Source organism: Equus asinus, chromosome X, assembly GCF_041296235.1.
Source record: "Equus asinus isolate D_3611 breed Donkey chromosome X, EquAss-T2T_v2, whole genome shotgun sequence".
Classification (NCBI taxonomy): domain Eukaryota; kingdom Metazoa; phylum Chordata; class Mammalia; order Perissodactyla; family Equidae; genus Equus; species Equus asinus.
This window is the reverse complement of record NC_091820.1, coordinates 47,290,163-47,317,160: the sequence shown is the minus strand read 5'-3', so window position 1 is coordinate 47,317,160 and position 26,998 is coordinate 47,290,163. Positions and strand designations below refer to the sequence as shown.

General features: G+C 40.3%; 1 protein-coding gene across 3 annotated transcripts in view; it reads left to right on the top strand.

Annotated features, from left to right (window-relative positions):
• TSPAN7 (tetraspanin 7) overlaps positions 1-10,848 on the top strand; it is a 128,860-nt gene extending 118,012 nt beyond the window's left edge. For all 3 annotated transcript variants that reach the window (XM_044763878.2, XM_070502019.1, XM_070502020.1), the window contains 3 exons: positions 1,634-1,717; positions 9,540-9,612; positions 9,882-10,848. In XM_044763878.2, the coding sequence (XP_044619813.1) occupies positions 1,634-1,717; positions 9,540-9,608 (153 nt within the window). In that variant the 3' untranslated portion in view covers positions 9,609-9,612; positions 9,882-10,848. The remainder of the gene's footprint in view (positions 1-1,633; positions 1,718-9,539; positions 9,613-9,881) is intronic.
• Positions 10,849-26,998: the final 16,150 nt, after the last annotated feature.

Below are 26,998 nucleotides of genomic sequence, written 5' to 3'. Positions count from 1 at the left end.
TCTCCCTTACACTACCTTTTGAAAAATAGTGTGATATATAGTTTTACTAGTGAAAATGAAATCAGCAAGCAAGCTTCTACTATAAAGAGAGAATCAAATTTCAAGTCCCCCCATGAGCAATAATGTATTTCCTTTCCCACCCCCGCCCTGGCCTTCAAATTTGCATCAGGTAACCAAGGAGTATAGTTTGTCCCTTGCATTGAAAACATGTGTCAAAGCACTGCTGCTAAGTTAATGTGCCCTTTCCTCTGCAAACAGACTGAATGCATAAAATAGCACTTATTAGAAGATACAGCATTGGCAGAATTTTTACAAGCTATGAGAAATGTTAAATTGTTAAATTTAAAAATGGGAGACATGCTTTTTGTTGCTCTTGCTCTTCAGATGTTATTACAATTTAGTGCGCCTTTCTTGAGAAACAGCAATCCTCTTTACCCTGTTTATTAAGTTAATGTCTTGATTTTCCACAGACTTTATATGTTCAAGTTGAAGTGCTTCTTCAGAAACCTGGAAAAAGAACATATCTTCCAAGGCTAATATGTCAGTTCAGAAGTCTAGGTTGATTTGGTCCAGGTTCAAATAAACATACATATAAATACAGACAGACACACACACGTATTGTGTTTGACCTGTCAGGCATTTAACAGGAAGAGTCAATCAGCTTTTGCCTTTGCTTTATGTGTAACGCACAAAATTTAGTGTTTCCTACCTGGAGCAAGTTGATAAAATGTAATCCAGAATAACAACAGATTGGTCAACATTGTTGAACTCCAGCAAGATCATTTATTTTAAAGAAAGGTGATTAACTTTATCAGTTTTAAACTAACACTGAAATTGGTAAAATTGGTGTTGGTTTTAATCACAATGTTTAGAGATTTCATAGTATGTTAAAGGGAAATTCACTTCATTTTATGAATAAAGTTATTGACATCCGGAAAGGAGAAGCGACTTGTTCAAGGTCACATAGTAAATTTGTGGGAAAAACATGACTCTAGAACATAGCTTTTCCCTATTAAAAAAACTTAATAGTCTCCTTAGGAAGAAGCCCAAAACACCATAAAGTTGGCTGGTATTCAAACACCTCCCTCTAACCAGATGCTTTCACTTGGTCCAAGATTTTGTCATTTGTTGTCAAAATGCTGGTAACTCTGCTTATGATGCTGAGTCTTCCTGTTGAAGGATGTAGAATGCCTTTTCATCTGTTCAAGTCTACTTTTGTATCTCTACAGAGTTTGCTTCACAGATCTTACAGATTTCTTGCTAAATTTAGTCTTTACTACTGAACATTTGTGAATGAAAGTATATATCTGGGATTTGCTTTAAAATAATCCAGCCAGGGAATGAGAATTGAAGACATTGAAATGAACCAAGATTGGCCATATGTTAATTGTGATGTTAGAGGAAGGGTCACTTGGGGGCTCATTGTGCTACTCTCCGTACTTTTTCGTATGTTTCAAATTTTTCATTATTTTTTTTTACAGTTTGAAAAGAATGCTAGTAAGTTCCTAGGGTGAATTGCAATCGCATTTGCTGAATAAGGGTTGGAGTGGATGTGGGAGTATTACGAGTTGATACAGCCCAGTCAGGCCTGGCTAAAATGTCTCTGAGACCATCTCTCTCTCTCTGTTTCCAGGGGTGTTATGATCTGGTGACCAGTTTCATGGAGACTAACATGGGAATCATCGCTGGCGTGGCTTTTGGAATCGCGTTCTCCCAGGTAGCCTACTGTAATCCTGCAGTCGGGTCTATCCTGTCCCCTGCCTCCTGGCTCTCATTTCCCTCCCTTGTCTCCAGATCCGCTGCCTGCCTCCCTGTGCCTTGGGAAAGGCTGATAGATGGGGTCAGAGCTCCTTGCTCATTAGTCCTCAGGTCATCTGTTTATTGATTTTCCTTTTTCAACTTAAATGAAGTTTTGCCATCAAGGGAATATCGGTTACAGTTCAACTAATGACTAGCTCCAGAAAAACAACTTGCTTCTTCTGTAGGTCAAATGGAGGTTAACTGAACAAAGTGCTGGCTTAATTGGAGCATAAACAACTCCAAGCATCAAATGGCTGCTCTGGATTTGGGGGAAGCTTTTTTCCTGGTTGACCTGTCCCTTTTTTGTTCTTAGTTCCTGCGGATTTTGCATGAGATCTCTCCCTTTTAAGAAAGCCTAAATTTGCCAAACTTCATCTTGTCATTATTTTAATTTCCAGGTTTGACTGTTGCTTCTTGAGGAAAATGAATTTTTGTATGTTAAATTTTCTATCTCTATGTCCACCCAGCCTCTAAAAGCAATGGGAGAGGTAACTATACTAACTAGGCAAACCACACACACTCAAGGATGGAACAATGTTAAGCTAAAGCTGAAATTTTGCCCACCTCCACCGAGCAGTGTACTGTCCCACAGGCTTCTGATCTCCCAGCCAAATGATATATCATTGCTGTAATATTGCTATGGATGGAAGGATCAACACAGATACTTACAACCAAATAAAAACTTTATTTAGGGGCTGGCCCTGTGGCTGAGTGGATAAGTTTGCACACTCCACTTTGGTGGCCCAGGGTTCACTGGTTTGGATCCTGGGCATGGACCTACACACAGCTCATCGAGCCACACTGTGGTGGCATCCCACATAGAAGAACTAGAATGACTTACAACTGGGATATACAACTATGCACTGAGGCTTTGGGGAGGAAAAATAAAAGGAAGATTGGCAATAGATGTTAGCTCAGGGCCAGTCTTCCTCACCAAAAAAAAAAAAAAAAAAAAGCATAAAAAAAGAAACATGGATGTTTCTAAATTCAAGTCTTTAAAAAAAACTTTAACTCAGAATTTTTTCAGACCAACAGATCATTTTTCCAACAGAGCCCAATTCATGTTATGTAATGTTTCCATGGTGCTAATTTCACCTGCCTGAATTCTGTATTGGCTCTCTCAGGCTATAATTACTTTTTCCCACCCCCCCGTACCTCTTTCTTTCCGCTGAGCAATGCAGATGCACCTTAATTTTATTCAAGTTTGTTCCTAAAACCTTTTTTATTGAAATATGGCATATACAGAAAACTACATACATTATAATTACACAGCTTAATAAATTATCGCAAAATGAGCATACCTGTGAAACCATCACTTAGGTCAAGGAATAGGACATTAGCCTGGTAGTTTTTGCAAATAGAGGGCTTAGCCTTAAATAAGTTGGCAAGCTTTTCTTTCCAAGTGGTTACAAAAACCTGTGTGACACTTCATCTCGCAATAGCATGTGGACTTAACCAACACGAGTCTGTATTTCTTGTGGCAGTTTCAAAATTCTTTTGCCATGCTTTGTTTTTGCAGCTCACGAAGTAAATTAAACCCTCAACATGCCAACATGGAGACAAACTAGAGTGACACCACAAACAGTGCCAATTAGCTCAGTCTTCAGAGACGTTTCAGAAGAAGTTGCTGCCCTGAACTTTCTTCTGACTGCTATCATATTTCAGAAATAACACTTCAGTGACATGTCTGTAATGGCCAGGGGACATTTTAGAGGATCCTGGACCTCGTGTTCAATGCAGATGTGCAGGATGCACTTGACAGCTTTTCCATACAGCATACTTTACACATGCATGTGCAGCGGCAGGTCAGCGCCCACCTACAGGACAGACTTGTGTCACCTTGGAGGAAGGAATATTGCTGAAGTCTCCCCTAATGGCTGTCCTAGAACCATAAAGGGACATGATGCCGGTACTCTACGTGGGGAGGAGAGAGGCTCAAAGAGCCAGGAGTCTCATGGGTGAAACGTCTTATCATCCAAGAACATTCCACGTGGCCGTGAGGGAGTGGGGGACAATCTTGTTTTCAGTAGTGAAGTGAACCAAGTCATAGGGAATCTGATTAATACCTCTCCTCCACTTCTCACTGACACATCCCTATGAAGGCATTTATGCTAAGACAAATGGTTGTCTGGCCTGATGAGCATTAATTTCTCTGTGCTGCCTTAAAGAAGTCCCTGAGGTGGGGATTGTTGAATTTCCTTTGTGGCCCTCTTGGGCAGTGAGAGAGAGAGGGGCTTTGGCCCCAAGGAACCCCCAAACAGAAACTCTCTGCAGAGAGTTTAGGTCTCATCATGGTACCACATAGTTGTTGGGATGAAGAAACAAAACACAAAGGCCAGTGGCACTGCGCAGTCAGTACCATTCACCCACGTGGCCAGACAGGTACAGTGGGGCAGAGACTTGAGACCTGCCATGCTCAGCCTGGGGCGGGGAAAGGAATGGCCATGGCTAGCATTTATTAGCCAGATGCACTAGGCACTGTGACTTTTAATGGTGCCAGCAGCCTCAGGGTTCCTGGAAGCTAAGTTGGCTTCTAGATGCCAGTAGATCCAGGGCCTCTCTGAGACGGTGGTGGCCACTTACCTGATGCCTGTTCAAGAAGAACCAGTCTTACTGATCCTGGTCAATGACCCAAAACCAAAGCTTTAGCCACGTGTGTTCAACAACTTCAGGACCAGTGTCATAGCAAAACTAGCAAATGTTGGCTGATACTGATGAATCAGTCATGATGGCCTATGTCTTGGCCTTCCTATAGTAAAGCAAGCTCTACTGAGTAGAGGCCACAGAGAGATCAAAGTGGGTAGGAAAGAACAGAGCTCTCCCTGCCTTTCCTCACATGCCCTCCACCTTCTTGCCCTTTTCCTTGCCTGCTCTTGTGACCTCCACGCTATCATCTGTTGGAACAAACTGGCCTTGCACATCTGTTGTCTGAGAAATTAAAGGTGGTATAAAGTACAGGGAAATGTAAGCTGAGTCTAGCCTTTTAGTAGACTGTGCAAGAACTTGGTCCCCTGTTAGCTAACTTAAAGCCCTTGAATTCTGTTTTTGGACAGCAGGGTTTTGGCAGGCATTTAATACTTCTCTCCACAAACTCCCATTGCCTTTGCCCTCTCAAGGGAAAGCCCATTTGTCTGGATTTGATGGGCAGGGCCTGCTGCCCTATACCTTTATAGCAGGAGGTTGAGTCTGTTTTGATTGGGTAGCTCCTCCCTGCATCTTTGGCAGCTGCTCTTTTACTCAAGAGGGCTTGGAGAGACACACACCCCACCACCCCCCACCCACAAGCTGAGAGTGAGGGTGTCTGGATACTTGAATTGCTCCATTTGTGACACTGCTTCTCAATTTGTTTGGCCGCCTGCTGTGTGTGTGTGGTGGTCATGGGCCTCAGTATCCAATGTAAATAGACACAGGGCTTCGCTGGACTTGGAAACCGTTAGGCTTGATTAATCCCCCATATCATGAACTATTACAGTCCTGAGTGGGGAAGATAGAGCTATTTTCCAGCAGGAGAGGGTTGACTGGCTTGCTTGAGGTTGGGTGGCTGCGTAGATACAGGATTACAATTCTGACTTCTGCTGTATTAAACATTTCTGCCAAAGATCACCCTTGTTCTTGCCTCAGGAGCACCTAAATGGAACTCATTTTGTGCCTTTATAACAAAAGGGTTTGAGTCTGTGGAATTGACAGGAAAAAGGTACTTATCAAGAAGTACAAATCCTTCTCCAGCCCATCCGTCCTCTGACCCTTGCCCCTGCAGCGCCTCCTCTAGGGCCCATAGGCTGCTGGGATGATTCGTTATGGGCCAGGAATGTTCTTCTGGGACTTGTTTACCTTTTCTATGTAGAGAGCAGGACAAAGCTCTTGGTAGCCTTGATGAGACATGGCTGCCAAATAAGGCTAACGGAACTATTATTACCCTAGTATTTTCAGGACCTGAGATGATCCCTAATAGCATTTGTACCATTTTATTTCAAACCAGATTCCTTGGCACTTTCCCAAAGACTTGGAAGTTTTATTTAGTTTCCCAGTTAAGTCATTAACATAAAATGTCCGTAGGCATCATAAGGATCTAAATGTTTGACCTGTTGCTTGACACTGCTTGTTCCAAAAGTTGTCTTTACAGCTTTCTTTGCTGTCCTCTCCCTGCCCCTCAGGGAGCCAGGGATCGGGCCACATTTGCCTCCCATGGTGATCGCAGGGAAAAATACCCTTGCCCTGTCGCCTTTTACATCTCTTGTCTTTGCTGACCTGGGCCCTGTCTCTTGGAGTCCGCCCTGTTGCTGGTGATTTGCAGAGCCTGAGTGATGCAATCCATGTTACTAGAGTTTTGTGTTAGCCCACCCTTTCAGCTCTCTGTGTGGAGGTGCCTCGAGAAAGCCTGGAGTCGGCCTTCTGTAAGCAGAGGGCCTTTCTTCTCTCTCTCCCTCTCTGGCTTCTCAGTTCTGGAAGCAGAACGACTTCCCAGAGGTTTTTATGACCCAAAAGAAAGCAGAATATAGCACTGACAAGGCAGATAGTGGTACAAATAAGATGTTACTTCAAAAAATTAGATGAAGGCTAATTAATTACAAAGTCTCAGTCAACCAAATACAAACTGACGTTCAACTCCTTCAGCTGTGTGGGATAAGGCATTTCACCAGCCACGGGAGTGGTAAGTGGTGGTTCTGGGGTCTCCATCCTGAGAGGTTTGCAGCATAAGAGACAAGCTCTCCTTTCACTGTCCTCCTCCAGGGTTTAAAGCAGAACTTGGTCCAAATGCCCACATACTTCAGCCTTATTAAATGTCAGTGTGCTTCTGAAGGGCAGCCCAGAGTCCCATACCTCTGCGCTTTGAAGCACTTTTTACGTATATTTGACTTAAAAGGTTTCATCTAAATAAGGGTGGATTTTTCTGTCTGCAGATTAATTGGGTCTAGTGGCAAGCGAGCATCTTGTACTGACTCAGACTGAGGAAGAGGCCACATCTTTAAGCTGAACTGGCTTTCCATTATGTACCTAGAAATAATCGGGTAATAATTGGTATTAAGTACAGGATGCTTCCCCCGACTTTCCGTTAACTTGATATTTATGGAAATAAGAGATCAAGGTTTTCTCTCAAATGCGATGAAAACACTATAGCAAATTTGAAATCAGTAACCCTGTGAATAATTCAAAACGCCTACTATATCCCAAATCCTACTTTTTGTTGCACTAGAATTAAATAAAATAAAAGCCAATATATGTAAAATAGTGTTCGCATAGCTTGTTTGTACCTCAGTTCAGGACTATTTTTAGGAAATAAATTTCTTAGTAGATGGTAAAAAATTTTGAAAAATCTGTCTTCCATGGATAAACAGAAGAAGGTCTGTTCTTGCCCTAGAAATACAAAATATAGGAAGTTTAAAAACAAATGGCTTTTATTTTTACCTATATTTTTTAAAGTTGTTGTTTTTGTGAGAAAATATGTCCAGTGCTTAAGAATGATGCTGTTTCTGTTTTGGGGGAAAGAACAAAAGGTGGAGGGACATGCTGTTTTTCCTTGAAAGAAGAGATTTCAGATACAAGAAATATTTAAGCATTCTAAAGAATTTTCTGGCTGTGTGGCTCATGAATTGCCATGGAAGCCAGGAGCACTGCAAACCGTGAAGTGGAATGGTGACTATTATAAGTGCTTAAAATACACAGGAGGTCTACCAGAGAAATCTAAAGGGATGAGCTTTACAAAGAAAGGGGAGTCTAGGAACTTGAAATCAAAGAGATGCCCACTGGAAATTTCTCCCTAAAGGATACAATGTAAGGCGGGGAGGAATGCCTGGTGGTGTGAGACAGAGGAGTTGTTCTGGAAAGGAACGAGGTCTAGGCCCTGGAGTGGGGGTTGAGGTGGGAAAGGAGGATATTCTTGGCTGGGGGAAGAGAGCAGAACCTTAAACTCTGTGTGGGTTACCTGTGTGGTTTGGGGAAGATTCTTTCACTTCCTCTGACTCCATTTTCTTATCTGGAAAATTGGAATGGTAATATTGCATGGGAATGTGGTAAGGATTAAATAACTTGATATGCTTGAATGTGCTATGTACCTCTAATACTTGTTTTTTTGTCTGGAATCTGATTTTTGAGGGTATCAAGTGTGTTCTGGTCCCAGAAAATGGCAATTCTGATGAAAAGGGACAAGCTATAAGGTTCAAAGTCTTTGTACTCATGGTGGTGGATTTTAGTTTCTCATTTGGCGTGAAATTCTGGAGGTTACAGCCATGGTTCTTTTGGCCATTTGTTGGAACATGCATGATACCATGTATTTTGAGGCACGAAGTGATGTTGGCCAGAGCTTTGGCAGGAGATAGGGTAAGACCAATAAGGTTGTGATTTTTCCTTACCTGACAGAGGTTATAGCTTGCATATTTCACGGCACAATTTTAACTTTAAAAAGGAAAGGAAGAATCGGGAATTTCAGCAGGACAGGTACCCAGGTGGACTGGAACCTGTACAGGTGGGTGGAGAGCCAGGCGAACAGGGTTCAGGTGTTGCCCTGACCAACAGTGGGAGCCGGTGTGGTCACAGGTGTTTCACCTGTAAGATAAGGTGACTGGATGGACTGGACGAGTGGTTCTCTCACCTGGAGGGCTTGTTAAAACACCAATTGCTGGTCGCCACCCGCCGGAGTGTCTGATTCTGAGGTCAGTGTAGAGCCTGAGAATTTGCATTTCTAACAAGATCCGGGGTGATGCTGGTGCTGCTGGTCCGGGAGTCACACTTAAAGTGACACTGTACCAGATTATCTCTAAAAGTCATTCCCACCTCTGATCAAATAAAACATGGCCAATTGTTTAAGGAGAAGGGACTCCGTTTAGCCAGGAGAAGCTGCCGGCCTCTAGATTCAAGCCCACAGTTGGGCTCCTGTCCAGAGAATGCTGATCCTCCAGAGTCAGGAATAAGACCTTTGATTTCCAACGAGCAGAACAGCTGTGCTTAAGGATGTCTTGTAGTGTCACAACCGCTTTTATCAGCTCCACCCGTGCTACAGGTTAAGACAAGGCACGAAGACAGGTAGAGGATTGAGGTCTTCTGAGGAGGTGAAGATACCCTGTTATTGGTTGTTCTGAGGACCTGAAAAACTAGGAGGTGGCCTTGGGTGTAAATAGGCCCGTTTAGGCCTAAGATATCTACATGGCTTAGAGACAAAGAGAAATTAAAACCCTCCTTTCCTCTCCCTGCTTCCACCTCTCTCAAGCCATGACTTTTTTTCCTTCACTGGCAAACTCACCTGGTCAAGAATAGTGTCTCGTTTTCTTGAGGAAAGAAATATTATTCTATCAGCCAGGTGTGGCTGGGGTATCATACTATGTTGAAATATCTTCCCAATGCATGTGTTTATGGTTTTGAATTAAATTTTGGCATTTTTGTTAATCTCTCACCAATTCTGTGGTACTTAATTTTTTTCATTACTCTCATAACATATGAACACATTTTAATACTACTAAGGTGTGTCAAAAGTTATGTTTGAGTGGCCATAGTGAGCTAGAGCTGGAACCTTATGGCCAGCTTGAGAACCTCCAGTTGTCCCCCACTAGCTGATAGACTCCTAAAGTCTCAGATCCCACAATTGAAATCAGGGTTGTTCTTTTTCTCTAGTGCCCTTTACTCATTCATGTACAAAAGCTCTCAGTTGTTAAAAATTATATCAGGGTGGGGGTGAGGAGGGCGTCAAAGAGAGGTGTCGTTCAGTGACTCCAGATTCTTACTCTCATTTTTCTTCCTGGCAACAGCTAATTGGCATGCTGCTGGCCTGCTGTCTGTCCCGGTTCATCACGGCCAACCAGTATGAAATGGTGTAAGAAGGTGAGTGGTGGTGGCGAGTGTTTAAGTTCAGGGTTCTCCCTTCGGGGCACATACTACCCTTCAAATGGGCAAAGGTACTGCCTAGCCACTTACCTACCTGATCTTGGTGGCATTTGTCCACGTACTGAAACCTCATTTCTGTGGTGCTAGGTGAGAGATATGTGATCATTGCTATTGTGGAAAACATGTAAATGCTCTTTTCAGCTTGTTACCTTGTTTTAAGTCCTTGTTCATGTTGAGTCACTCACATGTTTTAATTTCTCTCTTAGTCTTTCAAGAACGATGGAATGAGAGACCTGTTTTAAAAAGGAACTACAGCAATCTTTGAAAGACTTCCAAAGAACGTTAGAGCACAGTACATAATACACCTGCCCTGCTCCCCCAACCCCCCACCCAACTGACACTCCTACACAGTCTCTGCTCCGCCTTTCAGCTCGCATCATGTGTAGCATTCCATTTTGTGAAGCCCTGTTGTGCCAGAGTGTAGCCAGGTTCCCTGCATCTAGTCCTCGTGGACCCCACCTGAGGCCCTGTGCGTGCCCGCTCCTCATTCTGTACTTGGTCCAACTGCAGCTCATTGTAGGTGACTGGTTATCACACCATCACTGGCCCTGCCGGGCCCTGCATGTAGTGTGGGAGGCTCCTATTAGCCCTTCATCATGATTGACAAATACCACACCTGATATAGATAAACTGCTCTGTTCTTTTGGCTTAATCTCCTTTGGTTTGGTTTTCCCTTTACTAAGGCTCTTTCCTACCTTCTTCAGGCTGCCTAGGACCTGTAAAGAGATACATCGGTAATTATCCACGAGGAGAAAAAAGCATGTGTGATGCATGAAGGAAATTGTTGAGCTTTAGGTGGCCTCCTTGCCCATTATTGTTACCTGCCTGGGTATATAGAGACAGTTTAGTGCATCTATGCCTCTCAGTTGAAACCTGTGTAATCCTATTACAAAGCTGTATTGTTGCCTTCTGTGACAATATTACTTCTGTTTTTCCCCAATTAATTGCTTTTGTGTTATTTTACTTCTTTCTGTATTTTTCCTTTGCATTGACATTATAGACCTCGAGGACCTCATCAAATCAATTTAAAAATGAGTGTGAAGGGGGAACAAAAGTCAAAATATTTTTAAAAGATCTTAAAAAATAATGCCTCTGTCTAGCATGCCAACAAGAATGCATTGATATTGTGAACATTTGTGATACATGTATTAATAAATAGAGTCATGATAAATTGCTGTGTTCCAGTTTTGTTCTTTGGTTATTGCATAACTTTTTAAACACATACTTCTATTCCATCTTGTTCCATAGGGGATTGGAGATGGGCCACCTTACACCCTGACACCGTCCTCCATACATGCACCCACCCCACCCTACCAAAATAGCATCAAGGAGTGTAAAAGCTGAAGGGTTAGATTTTTTTACGGATATTTCAGAAACTTGAATCATTTATTATGAACAGGATATATTGTTGGCTGAAAAATAGAACCTTCACATTATTTCAGGCTAGAGGCAGAAAGATTTCAGCTGAGTTTTTAAAGTTTGGATATCATTAAAAAAAAAAAAAGGAAGTGAGTATCTGTTCTTTCCTTCATAGTTACGAATGAGCATGTATTCTTCCCTTCCTTTGTTCTTCTCTGAATTGGATAAACTCAGTCTAGAAAAGAGACGGCATTATACCGTTCAGTCATCCCAATGCCCTGGTTTGTACTAAAGTCTGGAATCCTCACACTTGATTTAAAGAGCATTTTAGCAATAGGTGCAGTATATATTATCTACAGTCTGTTTTTTCCTTCTTAATGAATCATCCTTAAAAAAAAACTGGTGAAAGCATACATTGATCTGTTCCCAAATAAGTAGATCTCTCTCTTCTCTGTAGAACAACCTGTAATTAGGATGGAGATGGCATTCGAATGATATGATTCATTAGCCTGAACTCTGCATGAGTTAAACCCTAAAGGACGTAGAAAGGGCACTGCCCCACACCTTCAGACATTCCCTCTTCAAAAGGTCAGCGTTTGTAGATAATTAAGGGGATCTCTTCTATGGAAACTTTTGTAGCTCAAAACTTTTCAGTTTCATTTTTAAATTTCTATCTCATTACATATTGAAATGAGGCTTTTCTGTAAAATCCTAAATAGGGTCCCACCCACAGTTCACCTTTTTGCAAACTATGCTTTCATTAGTATATTAATATATTGTGTACTTTGGTAAGCAAGAAAACTATACACTTTCTAAAGCATATTCCAGTCTCATCATTATATATTTTCAGTGTGAAACATTTGGACCAAGCTTGATTTGACATTAAAACTGTAAAATATTCATGTTTCAACCTTGAATAACTTGTGAATGATGTACATTCCTCCTTCAAATGAAATGAAAAAGAAACCAATTGAAATACCTTTCTTCTTTTTTTGTGGTATAATATTTACATATGGTAAATTACACAAAATGTAAGTATACAGCTTGAATTTTTACATATGCATAAACCAATATAATGACCACCCGGATAGGTTACAGAATATTTTCAGCTCCCCTGAAGATTCCCTCCTGCCCCTGCTCAGTCAGTAACCACCCCCCCAAGAGTAACCACCACTATGAATTCCATTACCATAGACTAGTTTTGTCTGTTCTTGGACTTCATATAAGTGAAATCATACAATATGGACTGTTTCCTGTACCTTCTTTCATTCATTTTGTCTGCGAGAGTTATGTGATACACGTAAACATAATCTCATCTTCATTGTATAAGATGCCACTGTATGAATGTAGCACAACTTATCCATTCTACTGCTGGACATTTGGGGTGCTTTCAGGTTTGGGCTACCGCGAATAGAACTACAATGAGCATTATAGTATGTACTTTTTGCTGGGCATAAACACACGAGTAGAATTGCTCGGAAATAAGGTATATCTAGCTTTAGAAGGTGTTACCTGACATTTTTCTAAAGTGGTTATACTGATTCATACCCCCACCATGGTGTAGAAAAGTTCTAGTTGTCCCACATCCTCACCGATACTTGCTATTCTCAGACTGTTTAGCCATTCTGTGAGTGTGTAGTGCTGTCTCAGTTTGCCTTCACCTTATGGTTAGTGATATTGGACACTCATTTTGTCACTGGCCATTTTGGTGTCTTCTTTTATGAGGTGTTTGAGTCTTTTGTGTTTTTAAAACTTCAGTTGTCTTAATCGATATGTAGGAATTCTTTATTCTAGATACAAGTCCTTTCTTGGATGTACTTGTTGCAAATATTTTTCTCCCAGCTTGTGACTTGCCTTTTCACGTATGGTCTTTCCCTTTTTTCTAGCTTTATTGAGACATAGTTGACATATAACATTGTGTAGGCTTGAGGTATACAATGTGATGACTTGGTACACTGATAAATTGCAAAATGATTACCATAATAGGGTCAGTTAACACCTCCATGACCTCACATAATTATTGTTTCTTTTGTGTGGTGACAACATTTAAGATCTACTCTCTTAGCAACTTCCAAGAATATATATAATATATATAATACATATATATATATAATATATAATATTGTTAACTATAGTCACCATGCTGTACATTAGAGCCCCGTGACTTGTGGATCTTGTAATTGGAAGTTTGTACCCTTTGACCATCATCTCCCCCTCTCCCTCAGCCCCCGGGCAGTGGTAACCACCACTCTTTGTTTCTCTGAGTTCAGCTTTTCTGAATTCCACATATATGTGATATCATACAGTATTTGTCTTTCTCTGGCTGACTAATTTCACTTAGCATAATGCCCTTAGGGTCCATCCATGTTGCTGCAAATGGCAGGATTTCTTTCTTTCTCATGGGTGAATAATACTCCACTGTATATATACCAGATCTTCTTTATCCACTCATCTGTAGATTGACACTTAGATTGTTGCCATATCTTGGCTATTGTGAAAAATGCAGTGAACATGGGGTTGCATATATCTCTTTGAAATCATGATTTTACTTATTTTGGATATATTCCCAGAGGTGGGATTGCTGGATCATATGGTAATTCTATTTTTAAGCTGTGAGGAACCTCCATACTGTTTTCCATAGCAGCTGCACCAATTTACATTCCAGCCAACAGCACACAAGGGTTTGCTTTTCTCCACATCCTTGCCAGCATTTGTTATCTCTTGTCTTTTTGATAATAGCCATTCTAACAGGTGTGAGGTGATATTTCGTTGTGGCTTTGATTTACATTTCCCTCATGATTAGTGATGTTGAGCACCTTTTCACATACCTGTTGGCCATTTGCATATTGTCTTTGGAAAAATGTCTATTCAGATCCTCTGCTTTTGCTTTCATATTCAAAAAATTGTTGCCGGGGGCCGGCCCGGTGGCGCAGCGGTTAAGTTCACACACTCCACTTCTCAGCGGCCCAGGGTTCACCGGTTCGGATCCCGGGTGTGGACATGGCACCGCTTGGCACGCCATGCTGTGGTAGGCGTCCCACATATAAAGTAGAGGAAGATGGGCACGGATGTTAGCTCAGGGCTGGTCTTCCTCAGCAAAAAGAGGAGGACTGGCAGTAGTTAGCTCAGGGCTAATCTTCCTCAAAAGAAAAAAAATCATTGCCAAGGCCAATGTCAAGGAGATTTTCCTCTCTGTTTTCTTCTAGAAGTTTTATGGTTTCAGGTCCCGTGTTTAAGTATTTAATCATTTCAAGTTCATTTTTGTGAGTGGTGTAAGATAGGGGTCCAATTTCATTCTTCTGCATGTGGGTATCCAGTTTTCCCACTACCATTTATGTATTGAAAAGACTCTCCTTTCTTCATTGAGTATTCTTGGCTCCCTTGTCAAATATTAGTTAACTATGTATGTGAAAGTTTGTTTCTGGGCTCTTGATTCTGTTCCATGGGTCTATGCATCTCTTTTTATGTCAGTACTATACTGTTTTGATTAGGATAGTTTTGTAATATAGTTTGAAATGAGGAAGTATGATGCCTCCAGCTTTGTTCTTCTTTCTCAGGATTTCTTTGGCTATTCAGGGTCTTTTGTGGTTCCATACAAATTTTAGGATTGTTTTTCTATTTCTGTGAAAAATGCTATTGGAATTTTGATAGAGATCGCCATCCCTAGTGGGATCGGATTCCCCATTGTGACTGTGGATTCTGTCAAATGAATCTATAGGTGGCTTTGGGTAGTAGGGCCATTTTAACAATATTAATTCTTCCAATCCAGTCAGTTCTTGATTAACCACATTTCTGGAGGTGAAAGCAGTGACACAGATACTCTTAAATATCAAAAGTCCCTTCTTCCTAGCAAGAACAGTGTTTGATTTCATAGTGCCTCCATTATTTGTGGCTTGGTTTTAGAAAGAGCTTTGCTTTTTATTTGTGTTGGGCTCATTCTGATACAGTTAGTTTACACCTCCTAAATATAAGAAGATTTGAGGCTGGGAGGAGAAAATAATTGAATCATGTCATTTAGAAATGTTGGGACAGTCTAAGGAATTTATCAGGGTTAAAGTAACAGAAAATAAATCAAAGATTTTAGTCTTATTGTTTGAGCACATTTGTCAGTGTTAAAAGCCTCTGCACAAAACTTATGTTGAATAGATTCGAGATTATAATCATAGACCACCCCAGAGATTGATTTCTTGGGGTTTGGCCTGGCCATTGAAATTTTTTTGGAAAGCTTCCCAGGTGATTCTCATGTGCAGCCAGGGTAGGGCACCACTGTTCTAGAATCTGAGTCCAGCTTACCTTTTTGACCTTATGTCCCACTTCTATCCCATTTATTTGAGATTGTCTTACTCTGCGTAACACGTGCTTGTTCCCAGCCCCGGCTTTTCCTCTCATTTTCTCTGTTTGGCTTGCCTTCTCCCAAGGCCTCCCATCTTCAAAGACCACCTCTTCTGTGATATTCATCCTGGTAATTCCAGTCCTAATTGAACATAGCAATTTCTCTCTGTGCCTCATGTTTTATATCAGTTATTTTCTAGAATATTGTCCATTTCTTCTTTCAAATTTATGAAATTGTTATAGTAATGTCTTATTTTTGAAATCTTAAGAGTATCTAGAATTGTTACCTTTTTCATTTCTAATATTTTTTCTCTTTCTTTTTTTCAATCATCTTGTTTTGTGTCTTTTCAAAGAGTCAGCCTTTTGGTTTGATTATTGTTTATTTTCTATTTCATTAATTTCTGCTCTTGTGTTCCTTCTACTTTGAGTTTCCTTGAGTTTTTCTCTAACTTTTTCTCTAACTTTTTGTGTTGCATTCCTAGCTCATTAATATTTTTAACTCTTCTAAAAGAAAGACTGTAAGTTCTTTTCTAAGTGCTACTTCAGCACATATCATTTTTGATTTACAATTTTTGTTGTCTTCCAGTTCTCAACGTTTTGCAGTTTCCACTGGGATTTATGCATTGAACCATAAATTAGGAATTGTTTTTTAAAGTTTTCAAATGTGTAGAGTTTGAAGCTGCCTTTTTGTTAAAAAAAAAAAACACTCTTGGTTTCTAAGATAAAAATTCTTTGTTATTTATTGAGTCTTGCTTTGTGCCATAGGATGTGGTCACCATTTGATCTGTGTGTGCTTAAAAATTGTGTCTTCTGTTATAGAGTGTGGGGTTAGAATAAGCTTGTAAATATAGCCAAATAGTAAATTTTGTGAATGTTATTCAAATTTTCTGTGTTCTTATATTTTATCTGTTTGACCTATCAGGTTCTGAGAATGATGCATTAAAAATCTCCCACTGTGGGCTGGCTGGTGGCATAGTAGTTAAGTTCATGTGCTCTGCTTTGGCAGCCTGGGGTTTGCGGGTTTGGATCCCAGGCACAGACCTGCACATCGCTTATCAAGCCATGCTGTGGTGGTGTCCTACATATAAAATAGAGGAAGATTGGCACAGATACTAGCTCAGCAACAGTTTCCCTCAAGCAAAAAGGGGAAGATTGGCAATAGATGTTAGTTCAGGGCCAATCTTCCTCACTAAAAAAACCAAAAAAACCCTCACACTGTGAGTGTGAATTCTGTCAATTTTCACTTTATATATTTTTAAGCTATATTGTTAGGGACATGCAAGTTCAAGATTATGTTTCATTGAATTATTTTCTTTGTCATTATGGACTGACCCTCTTTATCCCTCATTATGAGTTTTCCTTTAAAGTTCATTTTGTCTGATATTATGGTTGTTATAATTGTTGTTCTTTTGATGAATATTTGCCAAGAGTATTGTTCTATATCCCTCTGCTTTCAGCCTTTCTGTGTAATATTTTAGATGTGTCTCTTAAACAGCATATAACTGCACTTTGTTTTTCAGCTCAATCTGAGAAAGTCTTACACAAAAAGTTTAATCCAGTTATGTATTTTTATTACTGATATATTTGGTTTTATTTCTCCATATTATTTTTTCTGTCGACTATTCATTTCTTTCCTGTTTTTCTTCTTTCCTGCCTTCCCTTGAATTATGATATTTTTATATTTCTTTTTTGGTAAATTATACATTACATGTTTATTCCTTAATAATAACATGTTTATTCTTTAAGTGGTTAATCTTAATTCCTTAACATGCATACTTGAAATGTGAAGTTAATCAGAATCTCCATCTTCCTCCAAAATAACACAAAGACTTTGGAGTGTTTTAATTCCAGTCACCTCTGAACTGCCGTGTTTTTGTTGCCTGACATTTTGTTTCTACCATCTCCCCAAGTGAATCATGACTGTTACTGTTTTTAAGTTTATTTAGACTTACCTACACGTGTACCAGTTTTTTGTTTTGTTAACCATTGCATCTTGCATCTCAGTCCTTCTGGGTTCAGTTTTGTTTTTACTGAAGGAAATATTTTGTTTGTTATTTCATCAAGGGATCTGTGTGTGGTGAATTATCTCAATCTTTGTCTGAAAAATCTTCATGTCATCCTCACCTTTGAAAGATAGTTTAACTGAGGATAAAATTCTAGATTGGCAGTTGAAGGTATTTCGGGCCTTTTACTATTATTTATAAGTCTGATTGTTCATTTCTGGGTAATCTGTCATTTCTCCCTAGTAATGTCATTACTCCTTAGTTGCCTTTAAGATTTTTTGTTAGCCTTTGGTACTCCTATATATGATGGACTTTCTAATTCTTATCTTTGTCACTGAGAATCTTTTATTTTTTCCATGTCTTTATTTCTTGTAGAGCATCCTGGATAATTTCCTCAGTTATGCCTTCTGGTTATCTTCTCAAATTTGTCTAGTTATTTTTAATAGTCAATGAGTTATTTTTCATTTTATTTTTTAAAACTTTGGGGTTTTTTTCATTGTGGTCTCCTCTTTCACTGACTTCTTATCCTATCTCTAATAATCCTCAACTATTTTCATTCTTTGAGATATTCTAATATCTAAAGTTGGTGGGTGCTAATCCTCTTAAATGTTGCATTTGCTGACATCATTCATGGTAGATTGTTTTCTTGTGCTTGTAATTTTTGTAAGTAAGCTTTTCTTCAGTGAGGATTTTAATAAACTTTATTTTGCAATAATTTTAGATTTATGGAAAAGTTACAAAGATAATACAGAGATTTCCTGCCAGTCCCCCTAACGTTAATACCTTACATTACCCTTGTTCATTGGTCAAAACTAAGAAACCAACACTGGTCCATTACTATTAACTCCAGACTTTATTCAGATTTCACCAGTTTTTCCTCCAATGTCTTTTTTCTGTTCCAGGCTACCACAATACATTTATTCTGTGGTTTTTCTGTGGTAGTACCATGCCATCTAGGTTGTAGAATTGTCCCTACAGAGAGATTTTGCATTTGTTTAGCCAGGCAACCCCAGGAGTTCTGCTGATCTAGAACCAGATTTTATATTAGCTTCTCAGCTTGAGGAATCATACACAACATAGGTAGTATAAATTGACTTCACACCTGTATGTGCTTGTTATTTCTGTAGGATTTTTTTCTCTTCCTCCTTTCACTGGATTCATGCAGGGTCTTGAGATACAGATATTTGCTCAGTGTGGGCCCAAGGATATGTCTCTTGACCTCTTGTAAGGGCTAAACCCTCAAGGTATTGAGGAGTATACTAGGTCCAATATCCCACCTCACCCCCTGCCCCCTGGTCGTTGATGGAACACAACTCATGAGCCTATTGCTCTAGCTTTAAGTTTCTCTGTTTCTGTCCTTGGAGATTCATCTTTCTGTCTTTAGATGTATATTTAATTCTTAAAAATATTTTCACCCAGTACAAATACTGGGTTCTGACTAGTGTTTGAGGCTTCACTTTTTTTTTTATTCAGTTTGCTATGTTGCCAAGTCCTATAGTCTATTATTTGCAATATATTACATGTTGCCTTCTTGTTCTCTAATTGTTTCTTGTGTACATAATTTGACTACAGTTGGTTAGGATCTTTTAATAGTATTCTTGAGGGCAAGGACAATGTCAGTACTGCCTTTATATCCCCACAGTGACTGGCACAGAACTAAGAACTTTTTAGATTCTAAAATTACTTTATGAATATTGAATGAATGAACTCCAGGTCCTTAAACTGTGTGCCAGAAGCTTAACTAGTCTTAATTACATATATTTTCTTGGTTTATTTTCATTATTCCTCGAGTCCTATTTGTTTTATTTCTAGAATTTTGTGGCATTCTACTTTGGCCTCATGTCTTGTTTTCCAGTTAACGTATTACTATGTTTATCTCATGGATATGTCATAGTTTCTCCCACTGTCCTCAAAATAAATAACTCTACATGTCTTGAGCAGTACTGGTATGATCCAACCTGGGTTCTCATTTAGACTGACAGAATCCCCAGATTGTGATTTCTTGGAGGAGAGAAAGTGGTGGCCTCTGTCTCCTAGTAGAACCTCCAACATAACTTGTTCAAATAGGCTAATAAACACTAAAAGGGTTCAAGAACAGATAAATGAACTCCTCCTAGCCCTGGTAGCTCTCTGCAACAAACAGGACTGGGTAATACATGCACAGAAAGTTTGACCTATTACCCAGTCCTGTTTGTTGCAGAGACGTGCCAGGGCTAGGAGGAGTTTATCTGTTCTTGGATCATTTTGGCCTAGTGTGTGATGTTTCCGTGGAGTAATATAATTTAGTTCAAAGAAAATTTATTGAAGACCTACTGGATTTAGACCATGGGACATGTGAAGAAGAATAAGAAAATGTGTCTTCAAGCAGTTGATTGATTTCTATGTATATAGCAGATCATACAAGCTACTAATCTTTCTACTAGAATAATTCAGGTTTGTACAGCTGATTGTGAAAGGCCAATATAACATTGTCTGTGAATACGGCTGAATTATTTATCTATTGCTTTGTAACAAATTACCCCATCACTTAGGTTTAAAATAACATTTATTATCACAGTTTCTGTGGATCAGGAATCCAAGTGTGGCTTAGCTGGGTGTCTCTGGCTCTCAAGGTCTCTCATGAAGTTGCAGTTAAGCAACTCCCCAGTACATAGTTGTATACTCTAGTTGTGAGTGCCTCTAGTTGTTGGGGCTGTGACCTCCTGTGAAGGCTCAACTTGGAGGAGGGAAATCAGCTTCCGGGCTCCTTCAAGTGATTGTTGACAAGTGTCGGTCCCTCACCATGGGAGCATCTCCATAGGGCTGCCCTGTACCTCCATAGGGGTGCTTGGCAGCTGACATGCCCCAAGATGAGAAATCCAAGAGATAGAGAGCCAAGTATTCAAGACAGAAGCCACTTTCTTATAACCTAACCTCAGAAGTGACATGCCATCACTTCTGTAATACTCTATTTGTTAGAAGTCAGCGAATACATCTAGCCCATGCAGAAGGAGAGGGGATTACACAAAGGTGTAAATACCGGAAGGCTGGACTCATTGGGGACCATCTTAGATGCTGCCTGCCACAACGCTACTTGATTTGCTTCCCTTTGGGACTTAGTGGATGACTCATACACAGTTAACTCACCAGAGAATAATAAGTAAATTAAGGAAGAGGACTGTTTTACAAGTGGTCACTCCATTCTCATTGATCTTGGTGTTTTCCCTTTCTTTCATGATTAGCCAAGGGTTTTTTTTTTTTTTGACACCACCTTGAATATTTCTCTTTAGGAGTTAGAATTTCTGATGGTCAGCAAAATCAAATGCTTCAAGTTCTCAAATATATCAGCTATTTTTCCATTATCTTGGAAGATTTTCTAATCTCTGCATGTCTACTCTCTCTTGAAAACAAACTAGTAATTATCTCATTTCTTTACTACCACACACCTCTTGGTAAAATAACCCTGAAGAGAAAGCATTAAGAATAAATGACTTGGTATTTGATGTTTACCCTTTCTTCTATTACCTTTACTTCATGAGGATTCTTTTTTTTTTTTTTAAGATTGGCACCTGAGCTAACAACAGATGCCAGTCTTTTTTCTTTTTCTTTTTCCTTCTTCTCCCCAAGGCTCCCCAGTACATAGTTGTGTACTCTAGTTGTGAGTGCCTCTAGTTGTGGCATATGGGATGCCGCCTCAGCATGGCCCGACAAGCGGTGCCGTGTCTGCGCCCGGGATCCGAACCGGCAAAACCCTGGGCCGCTGAAGCGGAGCGCACAAACTTAACCACTTGGCCACGGAGCCGGCCCCAGGATTAATTCTTTTACACGATGGTTGATCAGTTAAAGAAATGGAGCAGGGGGGTTGATGGATGTTTTATTTATAATTTCTTTGGTAACAAGATTACATTTTTAAGAGGACGTTGATAAGCTGATAACTGAATATGTCCAAAGTACTCTTCAGAATAGTAGGCATCTAGAAATCGTGTTATGGTTGAAGGAATTTGTAATAGTCTGGCTGTGCAGGTTTGCATACAGGGGAGTGGGGCATGTTGGGAAGGTATGATGAAGCATAGGAAATAATTTTCTTCTTTAAATATTGTTAATGAGAGCTCAAGCCTGACCCATCTGCATGCTCTCCTTCTGAGCAATTTTATCCATCCCTATTGCTTCAATGACCATGTATATGCCAGCGACTTCCATCCTCAATTAGCCAGCTGACACGTATCTTTGGAGCTACAGGTCTGTACAATTCAGCTGCTAACAAGCACAGGACTGAAAGGATAGAAACTCAGAGTGGTGGCAGTGGTGAGGCTGACTTGGATGCAAATCAAGGGAAGGTCCAGATCAGTCTGGTTTGGATTAAAAGAAATGAGAATATTTGGTGGACTTTCTTTATGCAGTCCTTCCATAGATATTTATTAAACACCTACTATGTGCCAGATACTGTTCTAAATGTGGGGCTACAGTGGTGACAAGGCAGCAGGCACTTGCTCTCATGGAACTTAAGCAGCAGGTGGATGATAAATGTACAAATGAATGAAATTAGTGATGTGTCTGAGAAAGGAAAGGAAAATAGATGACGTTGATGACGTTACTTTAAACAGTCCAACTTTCAGTATATGTTTGAATTAGTTTTTTAGCCTGGGCATTCAGGCTCTGACGCCATCTCATCTGAGTTAATTTAAAGGTAGGCTGAAGTCCACCTGAAGCTTTGGGTCAGGCAGTGTGGCCACAGGTGGCTGTGTGTATGTATGGAAACGAGCCATTTATGGTTATGCGAACAAGGCTAAAAATGTCCCCCAAATAAGGACCTGAAGACACTTCCAGAAGTTCAGTTAATCTCTAAGTATAGCTGTTCCCTTGCAAAGAAGAATTAACTTCATGCAGAATGGCATAACAGTGTTCGTGGTGTGTACGTTATCAAGGAACGTGCGTGCTATAATCATGGTTGATGAGCTTTGTGGACTAGCTCTGGCCCTTCACCCTCGGAACCACACCAGTTCTACGTGTTATATACAGGGCTTTCCTGTGAGATTGGATGTGCAGAAACGGTTTCATAGCTTTAAGAAAAAGGTTGAAATCACTGAGTTACATTATGACGCTCCTGAGAGGAATCAGTTATACAAAATGTGGCCTAGATCAGCACTGTAGGCTTCACCTGGGGGCTCAGGCCCCAACCAAAATCTGAATCAATCTGCATTTTAACAAGATCTCCAGGGGATTCGTATTCACAAAAATTTGAGAAGTACTGATCTAGGCCACTGGTTTCCAATCTTTGCTATGCTTTGGAATCACCTGGGAGTGAAAGCTCCCCAGAGAATTCTAATGTGCAGCCAAGTTTGAGAACACTGATTTAGGCCACAGACGGAGCCCTAAGAATGATTGGAGTCCTGAAAATGTGGGCTGTTTGGCCACCCAGAGAACCAACTTTATCGCGTAAGTCAATCAGCTAGAACCCTCTATCCCTGGAGAAAGCTGACAGCTCCCCACCCCGCCCCAGCCCAATACCCTCCCTGCATATGGAAGCTGGTGCATAATGAATGGAGAATGGCTATTCTTGTAAGTGGGTGGGGGAGTGGCGAGGGCACTGAGAATTCCTTTCCAGCAGATGGTATCATTTATCAGCTGATTTAGACAGCAGTGTGATCTCATTTATATGCAGCGATTTTCCCTCTTCACCAGGGATTAACTCAGTAGAAACACTCAGAAAGACTAGCCTGCTTGCTACTCACCCTATCCAGTTTAAATTTATTTTATGTAATTGTATGCAATAATTTATCTGTGAAATTCCTCCAGGGAGGAAACCACATGGATAGCTGAAACCGCTGAAGGCAGTAAATAGAATGGCCTTCGGCATTTGTTGTCATAAAGCAAATAGCAGGGGAATGTTGAGGGAGGGGAGAAGGGGCCTGAACACTCAGGACACTCTTTGGGGGGCACCTCTTCCTTCTTTTACTCCCTCTGTCTCCCAGAAATGTGGTTCGACAAATTCAGTCTGCATCAGGCATTTCTGATTTTTTAAAATGAAAACTGAATCATGGAAATGGGCAAGCACAGACGGTATTTTAAAAATTCCAATGTGTTAAATTCTCCATGGTCCCAAAGTTGCTTTAACCAAACAAGTGGAGCTGAGTTAGGAGGAAGTGGGTGTGAAGTTCTCTTTTCTTGCTGAAGCAGGCTACACTGAACTGTTGGTTATGGAACGTGTATGTCTGCCCATAATAACAATCAGGAAATCTAAGCCGGTACCTTAAGAGGATAGACATTCTTTTCATTTAATATGTGAAGGTACTGAGGCTTCCAAGAATTGTGATCTTCCAAACCCAGTAACCTTGACAGCTGAAAATGCCCAGAATGTGCTTAGATTGCAAAGCTGGAATTCCTGCTCCAGATACGAGTACCATTTCACGCAAATCAATCATAGAAATACCCATCGCCTGTCTACCAGTGCACATGTGGTCAATGGGTAAATGTAGAGTAGCCGATCCACTTGCAGATAAATTACTACAAGTGACTCTATATCTACCCAGTCCTTTTGACATAATAGCATTTCATTTTAAAGAGACTCTGGCCCTTCTTTGTTAGAGGTATGTGCTGGGCCTTCTTACAAGGAAGAGACAAGAAGTCCATAACCTGGTTGTTTGCCCTAGAACAATCCTTAGTCCATAAAATAGTTTTGAATTAAGAATGTCAATCTTCCTAGCAAACTTTATTTATTTATTTTTTATTGTGGTGAGAACACATAACATGAAATCTACCCTCTTAACAAATTTTGAGTGTACAGTGTTATGTATAAGCACGATGTTGTACAGCAGATCTCTAGAACTTATTAATCTTGCATGACTGAAATTTTATACCTATTGAACAGCAACTCCTCATTTCCTCCTGCCCCCAGCCCTTGGCAACCACCATTCTACTTTCATCTTCTATGAGTTACACAAATCTGTATGCCATAAGATTCTTGTAATGCAGGAAATGGTGATTTGGTTTGAGGATTGTCCAATTTCTTTTTATCTTCTTGATGCTAGTGTCTCCATACCTTCACTATTATAAGGAAGGCATGCTCCCATAGGAACAAAAATAGTGATGGGTAGGGAGAGACAGTAACACCATTACTTTTGTATCAACTAAAACAAGGATTCAGATAATCAATGGACTTAATCACAATAACCCCCTCCAAAAAATTTTATGTTAATTATATAGATCTTTGGGAATCTATATAATTTATGTTAATTACGTAGATCTTTGGGAATAAACATTGCTTATTAATCTTCCGAATGTGCACTTCTTGATTCTTTGTGCAAACATTGGGAAGGTATTTGGGGGGCAGGTGCCTTGGAGGTATCGGACCTGACCACAGAGGTAGGTACAAGCCTAGGCAGTCTCTAGTTTTGTTCAAATTTTAACTTTACATTTCAAGAAGGTTTTGAAACTTTGAAAACAGGGATTCCTTATGTCACAGTTTTTCTGGGATGGGTGGTGGTGACTAAGAGTAGAAGGAAACATAAAGCCAACGTATTGGGCATCACCGCCGATGGGAAATGTACCAAATATGCAGTCACGATGGCTCTGAAATCATAATATAAGCCAATGAGAAAATAGGATTTAAAAAAACTTTCCTTTATATAGGACCTTCTCAGATCACGTGTTCCAGGCCACCAGTGTATTTTCCTCGTGAGTTTTAAGTAAATAAAATCCTTCTGGCAACTTTGAGGATGTGTTTGTATCATTGAGCCATGTTGGGAGGAAAATTCTAGGGGCCAGGGCATTTCTCTAGACTGACACTCACCCACAGCCTGATTTCTGGATCACAGCTGAAACACAGTGATGAAGTCTAAGCTGTCAGCCTAGAAGCTGCTAGTGAGTTATTTCCATTCCAACATCAACACTACCTTATTGTGGTTATCTCTGTAGTCTCTTAAAAATGAGGTTGTAAATTTTAATTCCCCCAGGAAAGCCCAAGGGTGACCACCACTTGTCTTCCAAACCCACTCACAGCCTGTCCCCTTACCTTTCAAATCAGCAGCCTAGCAGAGACTAACTTCAAAAGAGTTTCATGGAAAAAGAGAAAGGGTCATTAATAACTTCCCAGACAGGGGCCGGGCAGTGAGGATAAATGTGCCCTTTCCCAAAGAGTCCTGTGAGATTTGGGGGAGATATTATTTAAAGTTCAAAACAACTATATGTTAAAATTAATCTAGACAGACAAGAAGGTGAGGATCAATCAGTCACATCTGTTGCCTTTCAGGCAAACAGTTTGCAGCTTTTTCATAAAAAGATAAGATTATGAAACTTAGTGGCTAGAGCAGGGACATCTATCTTAATTCAGTGGTATCTTCTGCCTAGTGCCTGATTTAGAAAGGTGTGGCACAGAGGGAAGCAAAACCCAGCAACAGGAGAACCAGCTCTGGGGGTTTTATTTCTTCAAATAGGAAAAGAATCATAGCCATGAGGCCAGAGTTCCTGAAGTCCCTCTGCCTAGCTTGACAAGGTGCTCTCACTAGAGAGAAAGAAGGCAATCACTTTGATGGGTTCTCACTTGTCCAATTTTGTGTTGCTCCATAACTCTTTCAGCTGAAGGAAATAAAATATTCCCTTTTTCCTGTTTTTTCCATAAGAAAACAAATCTGATTTTTCCCTTGGCATATTCTGAGGATCCCTGATATACCACCAACTCCACTCAGGGGAAGGACAACCAGGACCCCATTTGAACCCCTCCAAGGGATCTTTGGAGCATGAGCAAGGGCCCTCCTGCTGCCAGTGATCCTAATTTTTTGGGGGTGAGGAAGATTCACTCTGAGCTAACATCTGTTGCCAATCTTCCTCCTTTTGCTTAAGGAAGATTCACCCTGAGCTAACATCTGTACTAATCTTCCTCTATTTTGTATGTGGGTCACCGCCACAGCATGGCCACCAAGGAGTGGTGTAGGTCCATGCCTGGGAACCAAACCTTGGCCGCCAAAGTGGAGCACACCAAACTTAACCACCAGGCTATGGGGCCAGCCTCTGGTGATCCTAACTTTTGATAGCTTGGAGAAGTGACTCTGCTTGGGGGAGAAGAAAAGGAGGCTATGAATGGCATCCTCTGCTTGCTGGTAGCTAGACTAACACCTTGGGAATTAGAAGGGCAAAAATTTATCACCAACAATGTTAAAGTGTAAGTTAATACTTACATTTTAAGTATTTTAAGTAACTCAATAGAGCTCTCAGATATGGTTCACAATATGATCTTCCTAGGTATATATCTCAAAATATTGAGTGCATATGGTCAACAAAGACTCCTGTGAGGTTGTCCACAGCAGCTTTATTCACAATAGCCCAAAACCAGAAACAAGTATCCATCAACAGGACAATGGGCAAATAAACTGGTATATTCATAGATCAAAATACTACTCAGCGATAAAAGAAATAAACTCGTTTCACACAATATTATGGATGAATCTCTTAGACAAAATGTTGAGCAAGAGAATACACAAAATAAGGCACATTTTTTATTACATTAATATGAAATTCAAGAACAGATAAAACTAATCAGTAGTCATTGAAGTCACGGTAGTGATGACAGGGGGCAGGTATTGACTCAGAAGGTACACGAGGAAGCTTTCTTGAAAGCTTTCTGGAATCTTCTTTGTCTTGATCTGGCTGGTGGT